The sequence below is a fragment of the Chrysochloris asiatica genome, unplaced genomic scaffold, assembly GCF_000296735.1.
Source record: "Chrysochloris asiatica unplaced genomic scaffold, ChrAsi1.0 scaffold00050, whole genome shotgun sequence".
Classification (NCBI taxonomy): Eukaryota; Metazoa; Chordata; class Mammalia; order Afrosoricida; family Chrysochloridae; genus Chrysochloris; species Chrysochloris asiatica.
In genome coordinates this window covers 11,246,163-11,269,209 of record NW_006408568.1, presented here as the reverse complement: position 1 = coordinate 11,269,209, position 23,047 = coordinate 11,246,163, and the positions used below count along the sequence as shown (strand labels likewise).

Sequence of the window (23,047 nt, the reverse complement as noted above, 5' to 3'; positions counted from 1 at the left end):
CATCTCTAAAGTGTGGACAGCATTTTTCTTGGCAGTTTTATGTTGCGGAAATCTAGAGGCTTTTGGTTAAAGTCAGGCTATTGATGATGTAGACAAAAGAAGACATGAGTGGAAATCATGTAGTAAAATCTAGTTTTACGACTAACTACACAAGGAGCTCTGGTAGTGTAGTGGTTACGAATCAGGCTACGAACCAGATTTCAGCAGTTCGAAACTACCAGCTGTTCCGCAAGAGACAGATGAGGTTTTCTGCGCTTGTGAAGATTTACAGCCTTGGAAACCCTGTACATGGTTGCTATGAGTCAGAACCGACTCCACGGCACATAACCAACCAACCAACTACAAGAACAAGCAAATTGCTCGCCCAGGAGACATCAAGCCAAGTGGTCGGGTCCCCTCATGGCAAACCACCTTCCAAGACTAAGACTCCAGGGGAATACACGTGCAGACATGTGCTCTGACGGTGACAATGTTGGTCACTGATAAAGGATATGAGGGAAAAATAGCAATGAAGCTGTGCGCTAAGTCCTACCATGTTCAATAGACTCCTGTCCAGGACCTGGGTGGAAACCTGGTTGGCCAGTAGTATGGCAAGACCTGGGGACTCTTGGGTCCAGAGTCAGTGACATAGCCACAGAGGGCTAGAGTGGAGAGTGAAGCATCCAGCTGATAAGAAGTGAGGAGATATGCATAAGAACACCCACACTTGCAGGTAATACCCACTTGACCTGGCTTCAGGCTGGATGATCAGAACTCAACTAGAAGAAGAAAGACGAGGAAAAAAAGAGTAATCTGATACAATTTGATGAAGTAACTACATTTATGGATGCAGTAGCTCAAAAGAGGGAACAAATCTTTACAGCGAGGATCATTCCCACCCTCTCCATACACAGAGTAGACAGGTATGGACAACTTGGACATTGGCTACCCAAAATGGGGGTGGAGGGTGCTACAAAGGTAAGAAGGGATTGGCAAGCTTTCCAAAGGGAGTCTAGATCCAGAGGGCGTGGAGGAAGGTAGCGTCTCCAATGAGTTAGTATCCAATCTGTCTGGGCAGGGCTGATGAAAGGAGATGGGGATAGCACTTTTGTGGTATAATAGGACTGACTGTGAGGGTGAAGAATGTAAAGGCAGAAGTTTTGTAGCAAAAGGAGGGGAGTGGTTAACTTTGCAGTCCAGGAGTGGAAGTCCCTGGAACCATCAAGGGAGAAGAGAGGAGTGCAGGACCCTACCCAGAGAAGCAGTGACACCAGAGATGGAGGGGTTGGGGACTCTAGACCCAGAGAGGGAGAGGGGCTGTGTGCTGATGACCAGGGGACAGGCTTGCGGGGTATACCTTTTGGTTGGTTGATGATGCATGGAGGGGATTGTAACCATGGCAGTGAAACGATATATGATAGGATGAATGTAAAGCTAATGTTCTCCCATATAAACTATCACATAATTCACAATAAAACATTTAAAAAAAATCTAGTTTTAATTTGTTAGGCAACATTTCACTAATGCTACAAATAAAAACCAGAGAGAAGGTATATATATTAACAGGAAGAAATTCTACACATGAATTTGTTATCTGTTGTAGCAAAGAATAATTGACAGTATAGGTTTGTGAGATTGAAATAAAGCAAAATATTTTAATAGAATAAAAGCTGAACTGCAAAAGGAGAAAATCACAGTTCTGGTATGTTACTGGAGACATGGAGCATCACTATAACTGAACTAATTAGTTTCCTTTGCAAGAAATACTTAGTAAGACCAAGATTAACTCACGTGATATCTCTTCTTTGATAGCAACCCTGAAGCAAGCAGGCGATCAGGTCACTGATAAACTCCACATCATCTCTGTGAAGGGCTGCTTCTAACTCCTAAGGAAGGCGTAGAAAGAGAGGATGAAAGTGAGACGGATAGATCAAACACAGAGAGTGATTTCTTACCATTAGTCTGCCATGTTCCCCCCAACCACCACCACCAAGTAAGTTAATGGTCAGTGTAGCAGAACTGCTTGTTACGAAGCAATGCTGCACTTTTTTCCAAAGCTACTGGTAGACAAGCACCGGAGTTAAGATTTTTGTTTTTCCCTTAGATGTATTTATCCTACGGATCCTATCAAGTCCTATTCCTATTAACTGCATATGAGAAGAAACATTTATCTCTCTAAATCAATAATTTATATACATATGCTGTATTGCTTTCTATTTAAATGGTTAAGGGAGAATAAAAAAGCAATCATGTAATTGATTTCCAGGTTTTTGTTTGTTTGTTTGTAATTTACTAATTCCCAGCAGGAAGGTTATCTACAGTAACATTAAAGAATCATTCTAATAATTTAAACATTACACATGGTGTGGTGCTGTAGGATAAGCACTGGACTGCAAGAACAGTTTGAACAGTAAGGTCGGAGGGTTCAAACCCCCCAATTGCTCCTCAGAAACTCTATACCAGGTCACTATGAGTCAGATTCGACTCAATGGCATTTTACAACAACAGATACCAATCAATATAAGGAGCCCTGGTAGTGCAATGGTTAAGAGCGCAGCTGCTAAATACAAGGGTGACGGCTTATTCCCATGGGAGAAAGATGTGGTAGTCTGCTTCCACAAAGATTACAGCCTTGAAACCCTATGGGCAATTCTACTTCTGTCTTATAGAGTCATTGTGTGGCAAAGGAAACTGGGTGTGTGTTTCTTTTTCTCACAACAATATAACTGAAAATAGGAGATTGCTAGAACTGAGATTCATCTTACATCATCTAGAGAGAAGTGAGGTAATGCCTAATGGTCTAATCCTAGGTGAGATGGAGGTAACTAGCTTGGGGTTTAGGGAAACAATGCAAAAAACTTAGCTCATCTCAGTAAAGTTTTCTAAACGAAGATTAATGAACAGAAGCCACTGGGACAAAAAGTAGAGTGGCAAATTTTAGGTGATTCTATTTACGTTCTCAAACCCAAAAAATAAGCTAGTGTTTTCTCACAGAATGTGCTCTAAGTCACCACTACAGAAGTTTGTAAATCCTCTTATACTCCTTAAGTGTGCCAGGAGTTTGTATAAATAAGGTGTTGTCTAGCATGCAAACTCTTGTCCAAGAACCTGCTATAGTTTATGGGTTGATTAATGGTTCTGAAAGCATGAAGTATGTGCATAGATGTAATTCTGATTTTCTCACCAATTATATGCTGGTGGTAGGAGTGCACTGTCAAGCGGAGTTATACAGTAGGGTATACTAAAATGGACAATCTACTTCAACTATAGAAAATATGAATGCTCTTGTATAAATCATTAAAAAGTTCTAAGTCTGTAAATGTTCACTCTAAAACCTTCATAAGACCCAAAAAATGAATAAATAAAATATTTGCTATGTTATTAATTGACATAAAGAAACTACAAGCTACCTTGAGGTAATTCAACTGAAATATTGCCTTGAAAGACCAAGTTTGGAAATGAAATCCAAAATTAAAAGGCAGGTTGAAGCTTGAAAACATTTTGCTTATCTTAAATACAAATTTGGGTGTTTTTGTTTTTTTTTTTTAACACATCGACAACTGGTGTAGCCCAGTGGGCTAATGTGAGGGAATGTAAAGTCAGTTTGAGCCATAATGTTGGTGGTTCAAGCTCAGCAGCCTCTCCTTAAAAACCCTATACAGGGTCGCCATGGGTCAGAATCAACTAGAGGGCATTTAACAACACCTTGTAAGACTCTTGGTGTGGTGCTATAGGTTAACTACAAAGCACAGAATCAGCAGTTCAAACCCACGAAGCTATTCCTCAGAAACCCTATACTGGGTTGTTACGAGTCAGAACTGACTCGATGGCACTTGAAAACAATACACTTTGCTGTTAGTCTCATTAATTTATTAATTGCTGTAGACAGAGTTTTCTTCTATATTCTCTTTAGTGATTCCCAAAGGAAATAAGAAATCCTGCCAACTAGGACAACAAACATTTACTGAACACCCACCCCTATGTAAGGTTAACACAGCATCAGGGAGCTTAGTTTAGTTACGAGAGAGAAGATGGTATAGAATTAAAAACAAAGTAATTAGTACTAACAGGGGCAGAAAGGGTGCTATGGGAGTTGAGGAGAAAGGGATTATTTGGGGCTGTCTGAAGCCTAGGAGATTTCATAAAGATGGCACCTGAGATGGTAAAATTGTGGCCCTACGGCAGAGCATAGTTAGGCGGAGGAACAACACAAGCAAAGGCACGGAGAGGATATTAATTTCAGTCTAACTCTTCAGTAGCTTACGTGAAGGGGAGTAACATGAGCTAAGATTGATAGTCAACTAATGAGTTTGGCCTTTCTTTGGATGACAATGGAGATCCACTCCAGATTATTTTTATACAGAAGAGGGTGGGTGACACTAATCTAGCTGAAGTGTCTATAATGAATTCTAATAACAGAGAGTGGGAGGCAAGGTGACACTACTACCAAACGCAGTTCAGGAGAAGGGTTCTGAAGGGAAATTGTAGCAGAAAGGGAATGATCCTGCAGAAGTCAAAGAGGGGCAAGGCAAGGGGATACATTTAAGTCTGACCTTCAAAGCACACTGTAGTTATAGCAGAAACTAACCCTTGAAGAAAAAGTCACAGACCACTTCCTTTGCCAGATAAGTTAAAATCACTGAATGCTACTGTTGGAAGGGAAATTACAAATCATGTATTTCAACTTTCTCAATTTAAAGATAAGAAAAGTAGGTTCAGAAAGGCTAACTGACTTCTCCACAGCTCCTCAGCAAAAAAGCCGGAGCATGAGATGTCAAATCCAGGTCACCCAGATCAGCACTCTTTCTACAAATGAAGCTTGTTTCTCATAGACTCCTGTCTTCTCTCTTCTACAAAGGTCTGATGGTTCTTAGCAATTACAATAACCACTTCAGTCACTTTCTGTATTTCCTATGCAGAAATCCCTTCCTGACAGGCCCCAATAACCCCAATGAGATGGCTTGGAACGGGAGCATGAGCAGTAAGCTCAAACACAGCAACAGTTCTGTTGTGTGTGCAGTCTCTATGAGTTGGAACCTAATACCAACTCCCTCTACCAAACTATACAGTAGTCCTTTACCAAAGAACCTGCACCCATAAAGCCCACCTGGAGGAAAGCCAAGTTAGTCGCTTCTTCCAGCACTTTGTTAAAGCATTTCTATTGGTTCGTGGGCTACATCTCCTTCTCTCACCACTATAAATTAGAAGCCCAAAGGTGACTTTTGAAAAAAGCAGCTGAATTCCTCACTAACTGATGTGTCTTGGTAGAGTTAGGAGTTGGGCTGCTGAGTGGTTCAAATGCACTCACTACAGGCTACTTGGGAAAAAGAGGAGGCCGTCTACTCTGTAAAGATTTAAATTGGAATTGACTTGATGGTTGTAGTTTGGTGTTAGGACAGTGGTTAAAATGCTTGGCTGCTAACTGAAATGCTAGTGTTTCAAGTTTCCAGTTGTTCTGTGGGAGAAAGATGAGGCAGCTGGTTTCTGTAAAGCTCAAACCTTAGGAACCCCTATGAAGCACTTCGAGACTGGTGTACAGGTTTCCTATGATTCAGAATCAAGTGAAGGGCAACAGGTTTGGAGTGCTAAATTAAACCAGAATAAAGGAATGGGAAAGTATACCAAAATATCAACCTGAACGAGTTACGCTTCCTAGCCGTGAGTTTCCAGCAGTGGGACACAATTCCTAAAAGCCACCAGCTAAATGAAGCATCTGTTTAAAAGATCTTCTGTTGCAAATAACGGAAAACATTAATTTTACAAAATAGTCATATTTATACTGCACTGGTTATTTTTGATAAAATGACATTTGGACATAATGTCACTCCTATAGGAAGAATAAGTATAAGCTATGCTACTATTCTCTATCTCTTTCATCTCCTGCCTCCTACCCAAAAATCTTCTCTCTAAAAAGGTCCTTGCAGAGGACAGCCTTCACTTTATTTTCCCTGCTATCAACTTCATCGGGGGCAGGCTGGATTTGTCAAGGTTTAGTGATAACAGTGTCCTCACAAGAAGCAAAAACAAACCATTTTTTGCATTGTGCTGGTGAATGCCCTCTCTATTCTTTAAAAAAAAAATAAAAAAAAATCACATATTCAAGGTAGTTTTGCTTACTTCTTTGTAAACTGCTTATGGGAAAGGAACATGCCTGTTATCTGACCTGTGAGGAACTTCAAAAACAGTATGTGGTAAAATTAAACAACAATGTAGGCTGCAACTACTATATGTCTGACACTGGGGACATAAAAGTGAGTAAGAAAGTCCTCATACTTTTATGAACTCATATATCTCTATGGACTCCTAGTGTGGCACTGTAGGATAAGCACTGGACTGTGACCCATAAGGTCAGCAGTTCAAACCCACCAGCTGCTCCGTGGAAACCTATACAGGGTTGCAATGAGTTGGAACTGAATAGATGGCATGTAAAAACAACAATCCAAGCTAAGAAGGAGGAGGAAAGGGAAACTGGCAGATAAAAATGTAAGCCAATAGTCTGGCTTAAAATGTACCTACTGCTGTCTCCCCTAAGAAGTTCTGGTGGCACAGTGGGTAAAGTGTGGAGATGCTAGCCAGAAGATCAGTGACTCAAACCCACCAGCAGATCCATGGGAGAAAGATGAGACAGTCAATGTGCCTTCACAAAGATTTACAGACAGCCTCAAAAACCCAATAGAACAGTTACACTCTTCCCTATAGGGATGGAAATGAGTTGGAATCAAATTAATACCAGTAGGTTTTTGGGCTATCTCCCCTGCAACTAAAACAATGCCTTATAGAGAAAGGCATTCAAATAATATTTCTTTACTGAATGGTACAAAGGAATTATGAGACAACATAATAAATGCACAGTGAAGTGGGATAACAGTAAAAGTTCTATAAATTGAGATCAAATTTAAGGTAAGACTTTGCTAAGGAGGTAAATAAGTTTGGCACAAGGCCTTAAAGAGAATGACACTACGCAGATGCCCCATACATGACAAAGTACATGAAGAAGTGTGAAAAGGGAAGCCCATTTCCTGATCACATCTACCTGGAAGCAATCAGAAAGCATAAAAAATACCAAAATACACATCCATCTAAGTTTTAAGGCCACAGATAACCCCTGAATATGCCCAAAAAACAGAAGAAGATGACCATATCTGCACATGTCCAGAAACGAGATAAAGTGACTGAAGCAAATGAGCTGGAAGGAGACCTACACTCCATACTGGAAGATGGGGAGGCTTTGGAAATGCTGGAGAAGGAATTCAGAAAAATAGTTATAAAATGTATCATAACACTATACAATGGAGTTGAGAAAAATAAGGAAGAAGTCAGGAAAGAGCTACAGGAAAAATCAAGTAAGATAGACCGAGCACTGGAAACAATTCAAAACCTAGAGAAAGAGGTCCAAACGATTAATAATAGAATATCAGAAAGGGACAATACACTGAAAGGGCAAAGGAGTAGAATTGAATAGATAGAAGCTAGAACTAGTGAGCTAAAAGATAAATCTCTCAACAATACTAAGATACAAGAACAAACACAAAAAGTGTTTGTTCTTGTCTATGATCAAAACAATTACAATTTGTCTATGATCAAAACAATTACAATGTGAAAAAAGGTAAACACAGAGGAACAGAGATCCACGTGGTGGGAAGGTCTGGCAGATTACTGGATAAAATAGACTGTCTTAAATGGAGGGAAGAACTAACGGAATACAAGGTAACCACAATTGGGTTGCGGTGGGGGGTTTACTTTGGGCGTTGGGGAGGGCAATTCAAGTAGGAGGGAGGAGGCAGAAGAACAAGATAGATAGGGGAATACTGAAACAGGTTTGCATGGCCTAGTGGAACAGAGGTAAATAGCAATGCATACTCAACCTTGGAACAACAGGGCTCTGGGATACAGGGATCTAGGTATAGCTTGAAGAGGGTAAATAATACTAAAATCCTTGACTGCCTTATGAATATTAGTTTCCCTTGCCTGCTACTGTAAAATAGACACTTGAGTGGGATACAAAGGAATGTTGGGAAACATGATTAGAGAAAACTTGTAAGCCCGCCTTCAGCCTACAACTCTTTGGAATACCTAAAAGGGGTTCTACAACTTGCCCAGTGAAATAGGCATCAGGCAAAGCCTTTACAGAGTATAGGACCTTAGGTGGAATCCTGAGTCCCATCCACAGCCTTGTGAGGTGCGACATGTCAGAGCGGTAGTTACTCTAAATATCAACAGAGAGGGAAAGAGTCTTCAAATCAAGTATCAATGCTATCAGCTCTGTATGTACACAGGGTAGATAGGGATGGGCAACTTAGACATTGGCTACCTAAAATGAGGGGGCAATAAAGGCATTGATTGGCTAACAAGGTTTCAAGAGGGAGTTTAGTTTAAGAGTATTGGGGGAAAGAAAGAATCCCCACTGAATAGCTGTCATCTTGTCTAGATGGATCTGGTGAAAAGAGATGGGGATAAAATTTGCAAGATTCAATAGTGAATAACTGTTACCATGACTAATCGCGACTGTCACAATTGTAAAAGTAGAAGTTTTGTAACAAAAAAAGGGGAGTAGTTAATCTTACAGTCCAGAAACAGAGGACCCTAGGACTATCCAGAGAGGAACGCACAAGCAAAATGCGTGACCTTATCCAGAAGAAGCAGCAGATACAGTGATGGAGGCAAAGATGGGGGCATGGAGAGGGGGAGTGGCTGAGGACTCTAGATTCATGGACTAAGAAGAGAAGGACTAAGAGCTGGTGGCCAGGAGCCGACTTGCCAAATGTGCCCTCTGGAGATGTAAATTATATGCCTGAGTCATTTTTTTTGTTTGTTTGTTGGTGTGTTTTTTAAAAAGCTAAAGGGGATAGAGAGAAATATTGTTAACTAGTGGTACATGGTTGTTGTTGTTGTTAAGTGCCGTCGAGTCGGTTCCGACCCATAGCGACCCTGTACAGGGTTTCCGAGACAAGGTATATGATTTGTTGATTTAAAATTGATGATATGCCCTGTAAACTTTCACTCAATCCACAATAAAAAAAAAAAAAAAAGTCATGATAGGTGGATATAAATTTCAAAACAAAACCTCTATTTTCACAAGAAAATTAAAAGTAACATTTCAATTCTTTACGTGGAACTTAAAAAATACCCATGGATGCTAGTAGACAGGATGGAAACTACATAGATACATATTGACGATTTTCTTGTTTGTTTGGATACTATTTCTACAGATGATGATGATTTTAAAATAATTGATACTAAATCAAATTCAACATTTTAAGCAAGATCCTTATATGGGTGGAAAAGCAAATTCTAACCAGGTGGTCAAATCAGAACAAATCAGTTGGAAGCCTTGAGACAAAACTGTTTCACTACATATTTTTAGCCTGTCTCAATAATCAAGTTTTTTTCTTAAAAAAAAACAAAACACAGTTTTCCTCAAGCAAAACCTTATAATCTCTATCCTAATTTGAATAAAAATAAACAAAAAATCCAAATAATCTTATTCTTTCACCCACTTGTGGTAGAAGGCTTAATATAATAGGTAAGAACTTCTTCCTAATGAACCCGGGTTTGGCTTTTTCTAGTACCTGCGAAAGGCTGTTTCTATAGAAGAGCATGATATCAAGGACATTGGAACTCTTCCAAGGAGAACTTAGCAGATTGGAATTGTGTCTCAAACGACACAAACATCTAAAGGAACTCTGTGTAATTTATAAACATAACACAAATCATCTCCATTGCCTACCATTTTCCCCCAATTTACAATCCCTACAATATAGTCTGTTGTTTGTTGCTATAGAGTTGCCTCCTGACTAGTAATGACCTATTAAGTCCCATCTTGATGATCACCGGACTGTTTGAGTGCACTCCTGCAGCTCCTATGCCAATCCTTCTTATTGAGTGTTTCCCTTGTCTTCACTGACCAACTACTTTATCAAATATGTTGTCCTTTGATAGCGACTGGTCTTCCCTCATGACATTTTCCACATGCATCAATCAATAAGAAAATGGGTTTCAAAGTATGAAATTGGTTTTTAAATACAATTCTCAACTGTTATGTTTCATATTACCAAAAGAAGTTACTTGTATAATCTGCCAAAAATATGCAGGCCCATGCTAATTTGTGAGATAAGTTATCAGTGACATCACAATATAAAATACCATCTCCCTGTTAAATAGTACTGAACCACAACAACAAAAAAACACTATAACAGTAAACAACTGACACAGATGTGAGGAGATTGGAACACTATTACTGGATGGTGGGATTATAAAATGGTATAACCACTATGTAAAAAGTATGGAACATGACAAAAAAACTAGAAGTAGAATCACCTTACCATCTGTGCTAAGTGGAAAAAATGTCCAATCAAAAACCAAACACATGCACACTTATGTTCACTGCAACAGTAGTTACAATAGCCAAAAACCAGCTACATGCAGAATCATGGGTGGGATAAATATATAAACAAAATGTGGTACATGCAAACAATGACAATACTATGCAGTCATAAAGGATGATGAGTACTCCATACATAACATGGAAGAATCTGGAGGATAATATACTGAGTAAAATAAGTCTATCATAAAACAGCAAGCTTTATAATTTCATTTTACAAAAAGACTAGCTATGTATACCGAGGCCAACACTCAGGAATACGATGGGGAGGGAGAAATCACTCTACAGATAGGGTTGTAGTGATTATGTGCTGTTCCATCTCACAGAAACCCTGTGTAGGGTTTCTGAGGCTGTAAATTTTTACAGAGGCAGAGAACCTCATCTTTCTCCCTTGGAGCATCTGGAGGATAAGGTTAGCAGTCCAACACGTAACCTACTATGCCACGAGGGCATATTTAATATTTTTGGTGATGGGAATGGTAATGCTGAATGTGGATGAAGTGTGCACAACTTGACCAAGGTAAATAGTGTCAATAAGATGTAAATTAAGAAATAAAATGACCAAATATTTTGCTTGACACTATGACATAATTTTATAACAGTTTCAAGAACCAAAAAATATGTATGTGTGTGTGTATGATGGGGCTTCAAAAAAGCTCATGGAAAATAGAAATGAAAAGATCATGGAATTTTTCTATGAACTTCTGAAATGCCCTCGTATGTATGTATGATGTTTATGTGTATAAATAACTATATGTACATACAAGGGCAAGTGAAAAATTATTGCTACAAAACCTCATAGAAACCTTACTTAAGCAAAATTATCAAAATGTGCGGCTATTGTTTCTCCACATTTCCTCCACTGTAGTCTGTACACTGATGAGGGCGGTGTTTCCATAGCATTTGAACCCTTCCCTTGAAGAATTCTATGGCCTTTGATATATATCACATAAAAATAACAGTTTGGCATCCTCAATGGTCTCAAACTGCATTCCTTTTCAATAATCTTTGGTTATGGGGGACAAAAAAAAGTGTGCAGGTGTAAGGTTCACAGTTGTAGGCTGAGGTGGTAAGGTTTCCCAACAAAATGCCCATTAGGATAGCTCTTGGTACCCTTAAAAGAATTAGCGATATATTGCTCTGATGCACAAAAAATTATTCAGTGCAACTTACCTGGCCTTTTTCTTATGAATGTAGTTTTCAAGTTTAAAACTCATAGCAACCCTTTATAGGGTTTCCAAGGAGCAGCTGGTGAGCTTGAACTGCCAACCTTGCGGTTCAAACAGCTTTGCAGTCTGGTGCATTAACCCACAGCGCCACATCCCTTGGGACGCCAAAAAACAGTTCCATAACCTTCTTAAATGACCACTCTGCTATGAATTTAACTGGTCTGGAAGATCCCCTCAGAAGCCAGTTTAAATGGGTCCTTTTTATTGAAGGCACCCCTAAAGACACTAAGACATGTGTATTATGGACAGAATTTGTTTATAGTCATCCAATGATTATAGAAACATGTTTGAACATGTTTTGTTTGGAATAAGCTCATGTCAATGAACTGGAACCCTAGCAGGAATACTTTTTTTTACTTTTCCTCACATATGCAAAGATACATGTTTGTGTAGGCACATATATTCACATATATAATAAAATGCATAAGAGACCATTATGGATATTTCTTAAATATAACCAAACTCTTCACTGAACTGATTTGAAGGCTCAGGAATACAGTTTCAGGGGACAACTTAGTCAAGTGGCATAATACAATTCATAAAGTTTATGTGTCTATAATCTTAAAAGCTAGTCCCGGTGTGGCACTGTGGGCTAATGCGTCAGACTGCAAAGTCATCTGAACGACCTGCTCAGTGGTTCAAGCTTACCAGCTGCTCCTTGGAAACCCTATATAGGGTTGCTATGGGTGGGAACCAACTTGACGACACTTCACAACAACAACTAGTCCCGAGCAAAAGGGAAAGAAGAAAAGCCAAGAATCAAAGAACAACTTAGTCTACAAGGCTACCTACAGGAACCTAACACTTCTGTCCCCCAAGGCAAGTAAATAGTACCTGGTTACCACAACATATAAAGAAACAGAACTCAAATTCTTAAAAAAGTACAGATTCAATGTACCAGTTGAGATTAGCAGACTTGCTGAGACAGCTGAGATGTCCTGAACAGATTTATAGATTGGCTCACAAAATACTGAATGATCACCAGTGAGTACTGTGCACCTTTAAAAACACAAAGTCTTCTATACGATACCAAATGGTCAACAATTAATGATAGTAAGGGGACAAGGACATAAGATGACAAGAAATGGAGCACTCAGAATGGAACTACTGATACACTGTGAATAGAGTAACCAGTATCATTAAACAGTTTATGCAGAAACCTAATTTACTGGGCAAATATTCATCTAAAATGTTAATATTTTACAAAGAAAAAAAGTTGTCAGTGAATTTTTACCCCCCTTCTAGTTCTGCAAAACTTAAGATACAGAATCAGTAAATATTAAAGAAAGGTGATGAACCAAACCCCAGGGCAACAAAAGCTTATCTCTCCCACTTAATAAGTGGTTAACCAATCAGTTTATATCAAATGGATGAACCTAAGTATAGTAATATAAACTTCCGAGAAAGCAAAGAGGAAAGGACACAGGAAAGCAATGTTAATTCTGTTGAACACAAGAATGGTTTATCAGTTTAAAACATTTCATGTTAGAAGTATCTACCTTCAATTAGATAATTATAATGGTTAAATTTTTAAAAAATTAGAAAAACTAGTTTATAAAAGATAGCTATCACTAGTGCACAATCAATGTTCTATAAACAGTTCATATTGCAATTATTTTACCTTCTTTATATTAACTGTTGAGGAAAAAAGAGCAAAAACTAAAGAGATAGAAAGTTGGCTTTTCCAAATTCTGAGGATTCATCACTAGACATTGAAATTCTTTAAATACATGGCTTAATGTGTTTGTGGGCTAATGAACAATTTTCCAAAAATGATTAGAAAATCAGAATTATTCAAAGCTTTACTACTTAAATTTCAATCCAGAGCTTAAGTCTTAGACTAAAGCAATATGGAATACTCTTCTTAAAATCTCTACTCACCCCCTCCTCTTTTTTTTTTTTTTTTGGCTTTCTCTTCTTCCCTTTTGTATTTCCTTTTCACTGTGAGCACTGAGCTGTGAGCACAGAAATCTGAACTTTGCCAAGATGCTCTGGGATAGAAGGGGGTAGGAGGACCCCAGCAGAAAACTGTGCAAATCAGTATAGAGAAGGGAGACCTGGTAAGTCAGTGGGCCTCTGCAGCTTCAGAGAGTAGTTGAAGGGAGGAGTAACAGGATTTGCCCCCTTTGCAGCTGGCTTCACAGCTCATTAGGGTAAAGTCTGTTTAACATGGATCCACCTCCTCCAACCTCAAGACCAAATCCTTGTAAGTCATGTGGTGGCAGCTGCTGAGGAAAAACTCAGAACTAAGCAGGGGAATTGCCCCAAACCCTGACAGGCAATAGGTAAGAACAGAAAGAAAAAGTCTTTAACATACTGCTAGGAAAAGATTTACAATTCTCCCTTAAAGAAATTTTAAATGAAAGCTAACCCCTTACTGTCATTGGTGGTCCTAAATTGTTATGCATTGGGCAACTAACTGAAAGGTGGGCAGCAGTTTGCACACAACCCACCAACCTCTCGGTGGGAGAAAGATGAAACCGTTTGTTTTTGTAAAAATTTACAGCTTATGGAGCAGTGAAGTCTACTCTGTCATACAGGGGAAACTATGAGTTGAAATCAACTACAGCAGTAGGTGGGTTCTTGTTTTGTACCTAATCTTTATGAAAGCAGATTGCTCCATTTTTTAAACCACCAATCTTTTGTTTCACAGCTGAGCACTTAACCTCTGCATCACCAGGGTCATTCTAATAAAGATTTCCTAGACTGGACACAGTCCAAGGACACTGTCAGAATATTACCAATATCTTTCATGTACCATAAACCACCTACTTAACGGCTTCTCTTAAATGACATTCCAAGTAGTTTAGGGTGTTTGATACTCTTCTACCTAATCTCTGCTGTTATTGTTAAGTGCCAATATTATTGGTTCTGATTCACAGTGACCATGTATAGGATTTCCGAGGAGCAGCAGTTCAAATGGACCTTGCAATCCAGTGCATTATCCCATAGCACCTTTTGCTCACGAGGGTGATTAGAGAGAAACACGATTTCTTGTTTTACTTAAAAAAAAAAAAGGTCAAGTTGATAGGTTTGCAGAACTGCCATTCAATCATGATTCCTTTGAGTTTACTCAAGGAGGAAATGAATGCCCTAACGAAAAACAGAGTCATGTTTGCTATATTCTACTTTTAAGAGGGTTAAATTTTTTCCCTCTAATTTGCACAAAGACCAAGTGCAGTGCTACATCATGGTCAAAGATGGGAGTTTCTTTATAGGACACATGACAGCTCTTGCACAAAGGAGATACAAAGCAGGCCATCTTGAAGGACTATCCAGCTGCTATCCAAGACAGAATGCCTGGAGTGTGGAGTTTAAAATATGGGAAGGAATAAGCACACTGGCCTCCAGAAGGCACCCCTGAGTTTGGCAGCTGATGCTTTCCAACTTGGTATAAATTAATTTAATCCCTAAGGTATGTCCCATGCCAATTTATGCTGTAAGGTATAAATCAACTCGAGTAGGTATAATGGTAAAGGAGCTGAAACTGGCTATATAACACTTTCAGTTGGCTAAGCTATTTATCCCAGTAGTCCCTGAAGACTAGCAGGTCAGCATTGCTGCTTCGCTGCAACCAGACTATTTCTTCTCAACCCTCTAAGAACCAGCTGTGTCAATGGCTGTAAAAAGCCATACCCACCTTAAAAGACACCAGATAACAACAGAAAGGAAACCACAATAAGACTACAAATCTAAAATATTCGGTTAACTGAAAACAAAACAATTTTACAATAAGTTTTACAAAACTAGAAAAATAGCAACTGTTGCTGGGAAGTTACTATCCTGGACAAGCATGGCCACACAAAAAAGAGATCTGAAAGGGGAAATTTATGACAGACACATACATAATCTAAGACGTCAGGTTCAGCGCTTAGATCAAGGTTTTCACATTGGGGTAAGTGTGTTCCTCAGTTACCACAATCTGTGGCCTGAATATAAGAAAACTACAGGGTGAAAGTGATATACCCTTGTAGAATCCACTGTGCTTTTTCAGTTTTTTATTGGTTTTCATTGTTGCAGTTATTTGACAAGACATATTTGACTTAAACATTTACATGTATTTTAAAGATTATTTGGACACCTGGAGTCCTGGTGTGGTGCTGTGGGTTAATGCGCCAGACTGCAAAGCCTTTTGAACTGCAAGATCAGCAGTTCAAGCTCACCAGCTGCATCTAGGAAGCCCTATTATATAGGGTCAGTATGGGTCAGAACTGACTTGATGGCACTTCACAACTAAAACATAGGAGATCTCATCATAAAATTAGTGCTTTGAGTAACTTTAGAGCTCTCTAGGTCTCTTAGGTTATACCAATGATAATTCACTGACTGAGAAGCCCAATGCTAGATCAATTGGAAAATAATTTTTTGTATTAGGGACCAACCCAAGACTTTTCAACAAGTGAGAGAACACACACACCAGGAGGTTGAATCTGAGTGTGTTTTGCAGGACACATTGTTGGGAAGAGAGACTACAGAATGGAAAGGATCCCTGATCTAATCCAAGGAAGAGATGATGGGACCAATACTACTAGTAGGGTATATACATGGAAATGGGAAGCATGAATTGAAAGGAGAGAATTTCAGAAACGGGGTCATTAGGATTTTGCAAATGACTGTGTACGGTAGAGGGGAAAAAAAAGACAAGGAAATTTTAAGTAACAGCTCTCAAGACTATCATTTAAAAAGGATTATGGTATCACGTTTAACTGATAAACAGAATAAGAAAGACAAAATTGATCAGATTGGTGGCTAGGTAAGAGACCACAAATGGTGAGGCTTAAGATGAAGGTCGTAGATGTTTAAAGTGGGAAATAATCTTGCAATGTTCGAGTTCAGTTATTTATATCTGATAGTGTCCTACCTATTGTAAGAAAGGTTAAAATACACATACAAACATAACAATGTGTGTGTATGTTGTTGTTAAGTGCCGTGGAGTTGATTCCAACCCATAGCGAGCCTGGTACAGGGTTTCTGAGGAGCAGATGATGAGCTTGAACTGCTGACCTTGCAGTTCAAATGGCTTTGAAGTCTGGCGTATTAACCCACATATATAATTTTGGGGTATGTATTGCACCCCTCTGAATGAATTAATTTAACCAGTTCATCATATTATAACCATGTGACAGTAGAATTGTCAATGCCCAGTCAAAGGTCAGTTGGGCATCACCTGGCATCAGCAGACATACTATGTTCCAGAACAAACTGTAATAAGGAATTTTAATGTGATGGATGTAACAAAAGGATAGAAGAATAAATATTACTGGAGCTATTAGCAAAGGCAAGCAGGAGTCAGTCAGTACACACGAAATACTTTGTAAAATGAAGGTTAAGATGAAATGCTAAGAAATAAAAATGTAATAATAACCTTTGTCTAAAATGCTGGCCTTGCCCAGTGCCTCCACAGAGGCACAACTCAGAGAATGTTCATGAAGAAAAGTGACCAGCTATTGGGAGCAACCAGTCTAAAAAAATAAATGTGTGATTCAAGATTTTTAGAAATCCCTGAAATTCAATCAAGATATATATATATATAGAACAGTACAAAGAAACAGGAATAACCAAAGTGTAACTAGCAGCCCTGGTAGTATATTGGCAAATACTCAGCTGCAACCAAAGGGTCAGTGGTTTGAACACACCAGTCAGTCCATGAGACAAAGATATGGCAGTTTGCATTCATAACCATGGCACAGCCTTGGATGAGTCATAATCAAATAGACAGCAGTGTTAGCTGTCTTGACCTCAGGGAGAGATACTGATAAAATGCTGATATTTCATCAGACACTGGAGAAGATGTCTCTCCTCAAAACAAATTCAATCTCCTGATTGCTTGTTTCCTATTTTAGTGTGCCTTGGAACAGGAAGATGACTTAACAAAAGTTCTTCATTGGTTACCTGTGGGGATAGGATTGGGGGGGGTTTGGGGGAGGTGGAGGGAAGTGGCAGTAGAGCACAGGTTAGGGGCAGACACATCATAGTTCTGGTGTTGTGGAGGGCAATACACAAGAAGGGGGAGGGGAAGAACAAGATAGATAGGGGAACACTGAGACAGGTTTGCATGGGCTAAATGGGAAAGAGATAAATAGTGATGCATGCTATCAGCCTTGGAACAACAGGGTTCTGTGATACAGCAATTGAGGCATCGTCTGAATAGGGGAAATAATACTAAGATGCTTGACTGTCTTATGAATATTAGTTTCCCTTGCCTACTATTGTGTGGTGCTGTGGGCTAATGCGCTGGACTGCAACGTCGTTTGAACCACAAGGTTCTTGGTTCAAACTCACCAGCTGCTTCTTGGAAACCTTATACAGGGTTGCTATGGATTGGAACAGACTCAACAACAACAACTATTGTAAAATAGACACTTGAGTGGGATAGAAAGGAACGTCGGGAAACATGATTACAGAAAGCTTGTAAGCCCATCTTCAGCCTATAACTGATTAAAATACCTAAAAGGGGTTCTAGAACTTGCACAGTGACATAGGCCTCTTGTGGAGCCTTTGCAGTGTATAGGACCCTTAGGTGGAGTCCTGAGCCCCATCCAGAAGCTTCTGAGTTGGGACATCTCCACGAGAAAGGATAAACAGACCAGCTGGGAACAGCTAGAGCAATAGAAGATACATCTTTGAAGAAAGATCATCAGGAAAAACATAAAACAAAAAGGGCAATATAATTGGCTACTACAAGAAGCAAGTTGTTTGCTGGGAAGCCATCAAGGAAAGCAATCAAGTACCTCAGGGCAAATTCCCCTCAAAGGGAACACATGAGCAGGCATGTAAGCCTGCTAGCGACTACATTGGTCTCGTGGTGAATGGAAGAGGCAGAAAGGCAGTAATGAAGAAATGGGTTTAGTTCAACCATGTTCCATAGATTCCTGTTGACCTGGAGATCAGAGAATGAAGAGGAAGGGCTGATTGGTCCAAAGTGTGGTGAAACCTGAGGACACCTAAGCCCATGGACAAGGACACAGCCACAAAGGGTTAGAGCTAAGAGTGAAGCATTCATTTCATTTTTGACAACATTCAATTTTCCTAGATTCAAACTTTGTACATTCCATGTTCTGATTATTAATGTATTTTTACAGCTGTCTCTCCTCATTTTGAGTTGTACCCCACCAGCAGATAAACATTCCCAAAGCGCTACACCATTTGTGTCAACTCTACTTTGAGGAGGCCAGTTGTATTTTGACTGCCCTCCAAACTGAAGGGCTTATTTTCTGGCACTATATCCGATAATATTCTGGTGCTATTCAAATGTTTCACTATTGAATATTCTGTTGCTACCTGACAGTATTCCACTATTATTCATCAGGTTTTCAGTGGCTAAACATTCAGAAGTAGCCCACCTTTCCTTCTACTTAGTCTGTTAGTTCAGCTAAACTTCCTATCCATATTTAAAATATCCATGGCATAGCTTCTAGAACTACAGCAACATGCAAACCACCACAGTACAACAAACTAGCCACACAGACTGACTTAGAAGTCATTGATCTCCTTCAGGTCTTTTAGACAGCTTAGACACTTGCCATTTGAACTAAAAGGTCGGCAGTTCAAGCTCACCAGCTGCTCCTTGGAAACCATATACAGGGTCACTATGGGTCTGAATCAACTCAACAACAACAACCCCTCCCTAGTGCTTCCAACTCTGACATCCTAATCTATCTATATTTTGAGCTTGTACAAGGTGAGAAATAATTAACTACAGTCTTCCCTTAATTACACAAATGAACAAAAGGAAACAGAAAAATACTGGTGAAACAAAAAGTATTTCGTTAGTATAAATTCTGGTTCTACCCTCAAACTTTTCAACTCAATAGTTCTGAGATAGATATGGTCTTACATTTTTTTTAAAGAAGTGACCCAAGTTGAAGTTGTTATTGTCATTGAGTTGGTTCTGATTCAGCAACACTGCATACGGTCTCAGCGGAGCAGGTGGTGAGTTTGAACTGCTGACCTTATGGTTCAAAACAACTTTATGGTGTAGGTTATCCTACAGTGCCACCAAAGTGAAATGTTATTGTCATCAAGTCGGTTCAGACCTACAGTGACCCTATATGGGTTTTTTGAGGAGTGAATGGTGAGTTTGAACCACTTACCTTGTGATTCAAACCAACTTTATGGTTGAGTGTTTATCCTACAGCGCTATACAAGGACTCCCAGGATGAAGTTGTTGTTAAGTGCCATCAAGTCAGTTATGACTCACAGTGACCCTGCATAGGGTCTCTGAGAAGCAGCTGGGTAGTTTGAACTGCTAACCTTGTTGTCCAGTGCATTATCCTGCAGCACCACACAAGGTGAAGCAGATCTTTAAAATCTTAAACATGCTTAGGATAGACGATTTGTAGCAAAATGAGGGAGTGGTCTCTGGGACCATCAAGGGGGAAGAGTAGAGTGCGGGAACCTACACAGGGCCACAATGACGCCAGAGATGGAGGCAGAGACGATGATGTGGAGAGAGGCAGCGGCTGTGTATACTCTTTGGTTGGTTGATGATGCATGGAGGGGATTGTAATCATGGCAATGAAACGATATACGATAGGATGAATGTAAAGCTAATGTTCTCCCAGGTAAACTATCACAGAATTCACAATAAAAACATAGGAACCCTACCATGGGTAGCTAAGAGTGGAGCTGATGCTATGGTAATAGAGTTCTGGTGGAGTAGTGGCTTAAGTACTCAGCAGCTAAATGAATAATTTAAGCCCTCCAGCAACTCCAAGGGAAAAATATGTGGTCATCTGCTTGACTGTTGTTGTTAAGTGCCTTCAAGTCAGTTCCAACCACAGCACCAGTCCAACTAGAATTTGACTTGACGGCAGTGAATTAAGCTTGGGGTTTATCGTCACTGACATTAGACTTGTCCGTGTAACTTTCCTATGAAACTTGCTTTAACCAGAGAAGCATAAGTAGAAGTGATATGTGCCACCTCAAAGGATAAGCTTAAAAAGATTATCACGCCTTTCAACCATAACACTCATACGTTTATCCCAGAACGAAGAAGATAAACAGGAAAGAGCATCAACAGCTACCTGCAACTAGTTTAACAAAAACAAAAAATAAATCTTTGTTGCTGCAAACAACTGAGCTTTTGGGATTATTACAGATACTTCAGCCACCTGGGAGATATCCTTTCACTGGAAATTCAAATGGCTAAAGTGGAATAAACTTTTCTTCATAGGACTTTCAAAGATTCTGTTATTTCTTTGTGCCAGTATACTTAGTACTATATCTTCCTACTACTTAGAAACACACACTTGTTGTTGTTGTTAAGTGCCTTCGAGTCGGTTCCGACCCATAGCGACCCTGTACAGGGTTTCCGAGGGTGTAAATCCTTACGGGAGTAGAAAGCCTCATCTTTCTCCCGCGGAGCGGCTGGTAGTTTCGAACCGCTGACCTTAAGGTTCGCAGCCCGATTCGTAACCACTACGCTACCAGAGCTCCTTAGAAACACACACTAGCAGAGGATAAAAGGGATGAATGTAAACAAAAACAAAAACAAAAGGTAACAAAATCCCTACAAGATTTTTTAAAAGTTTGTGATTGTTGAATCTATATACAACAAAATATATACCAATAAAACACTTTCTATGTAGACAATTTCCTAACATTGATTGACAATCATAGTTATACAAACACTCTCACCCTTTTCTTAACTATTACTCCCTCCTTAGATATTCTTACTGCTCTCTAAGGTTCCTATCTAATCTTTCAAGCTGTTACTTTGTCAATTTGATCCCCTACAGATAGTTCTTAAAAGACCATAATGCTCAAGGTAGACATTTCTATTAGATAATCTAAACTATTGCATGGTATTAAAAAGACTTCATGGCTTACTTTTGGTTAGAAAGGTTATCAAAGGGCCACAGTTTCAGGAGTTCCCCATGGCTCCAGAAAGTTCTTGCATAATTGTATGCTTCACTCAGAACGTTTGCAGGCTACATTCATATGGCATACCATGTATTAATATAGATGCATCACATTTTGTGTATCATTAATCTATTGAAGGGCATTAAAGTTGTTTCCACCATTTACTTATTATAAATAGTGCTTCAATGAACATTGCTATACAGGTCCATTTGAAAACATTGCTTTCAAGCCTTGGACGGTCAGTGAAAAGAAGGTAGATGCTGGCCAAACAGGTAGATTAGCACAGTGGCATCAGCAATAGGCTGAAGCTTAATGATTGTGAGGTTGGTGTAGATGGAGCAGTGTTTACTTCTGTTGTACATAGGGTTGCTATATGTGGAACTCACCTAAAGGCACCTCCAACAATAGAATACAAAACAATTTAGATACATGATACAATGAAATGGAAAAATCAAGAGAGTGGAAAATAATTTTTAAAGATAGTATGGAATAGAGTAGCTGGAAACACTGGAGGGTGAGGGGCTGACGGCCAGGGGGGGAAGGGGGGGCGCCTGTGCGGTGTATGCTCTGGTTATTTGATAATACATGGAGGGGATTGTAATCATTGCAATGAAACAAAACACGATAAGATGAATGTAAAACTGATGTTCTCCCATGTAAACCCACATAATTCACATTAAAAACTAAAAAAAAAAAAAAAGATACTATGGAAATAATTGTAAAGTGAAGAAATGAAGTAAAAATAGAAAAATCAAGATGCTATGGAAAGGGACCCTACCCAGAGAAGCAATGACACCAGAGATGGAGGCAGAGACCATGATGTGGAGAGATGGAGCAGATGGGGAAATCTAGATCCAAAGAGGGAGAGGGGCTGTGTGATGATGAGGGGGGGCAGGCTTGCAGAGTATACCTTTTGGTTGGTTGATGATGCATGGAGGAGATTGTAACCATGGCAATGAAACGATATATGATAGAATGAATGTAAAGCTATTGTTCTCCCATGTAAACTATCACATAATTCACAATAAAACATTAAAAAAAAATTTAAGCCATCTTTATGAGAGTGATTCATAAGGTTTTCAGTAACTAAATATTCACAAGTAGTTTGTCACTTTTTCTTCTTAGTATGTCTTCCCCTGGAAGCTCATCTGAAACCTGTCGACCACGGGTGACCCTGCTAGTATATAAAATACCGGTGGCATAGCTTTCAGAATCACAGCAACTCACAAGCTACCACAGTACGAAAAACTGACAGAGTGATGAAGAAAAAAGAAAGAAAGTGGTGAGTGAATGAAGAAAGCAAAAAGTCATTGAGAAGACAAGAAAGAAGGAAAAGGTCAAAATGGATGTCAGAAGAGACAATGAAAGTTGCTCTCCAGTGTAGAGATGCTAAAGCGAATGGAAGAAATTATGTGGTCCAAGAGCTGAACAGAAAATTTCAAAGATCAGCTAGAGAAGCTAATGCCAAATACTATAATAAAATGTGCAAAGATCTAGAATCAGAAAACGATTGCTCAGCATTTCTCAAGCTGGGGAAACTGAAGAAAAAATTCAAGCCTCGATTTTCGTTATTGAAGATTCTCTGGGAAAATTA

At 39.3% G+C, this 23,047-nt stretch overlaps 1 protein-coding gene across 1 annotated transcript in view; it reads right to left on the bottom strand.

Moving 5' to 3' along the window:
* Nucleotides 1-23,047, bottom strand: part of CECR2 (cat eye syndrome chromosome region, candidate 2) — a 195,443-nt gene that overhangs the window by 64,110 nt on the left and 108,286 nt on the right. Inside the window, exon 2 of the mRNA XM_006862781.1 lies at nucleotides 1,771-1,865. Coding sequence (XP_006862843.1) covers nucleotides 1,771-1,865 — 95 coding nt within the window. The remainder of the gene's footprint in view (nucleotides 1-1,770; nucleotides 1,866-23,047) is intronic.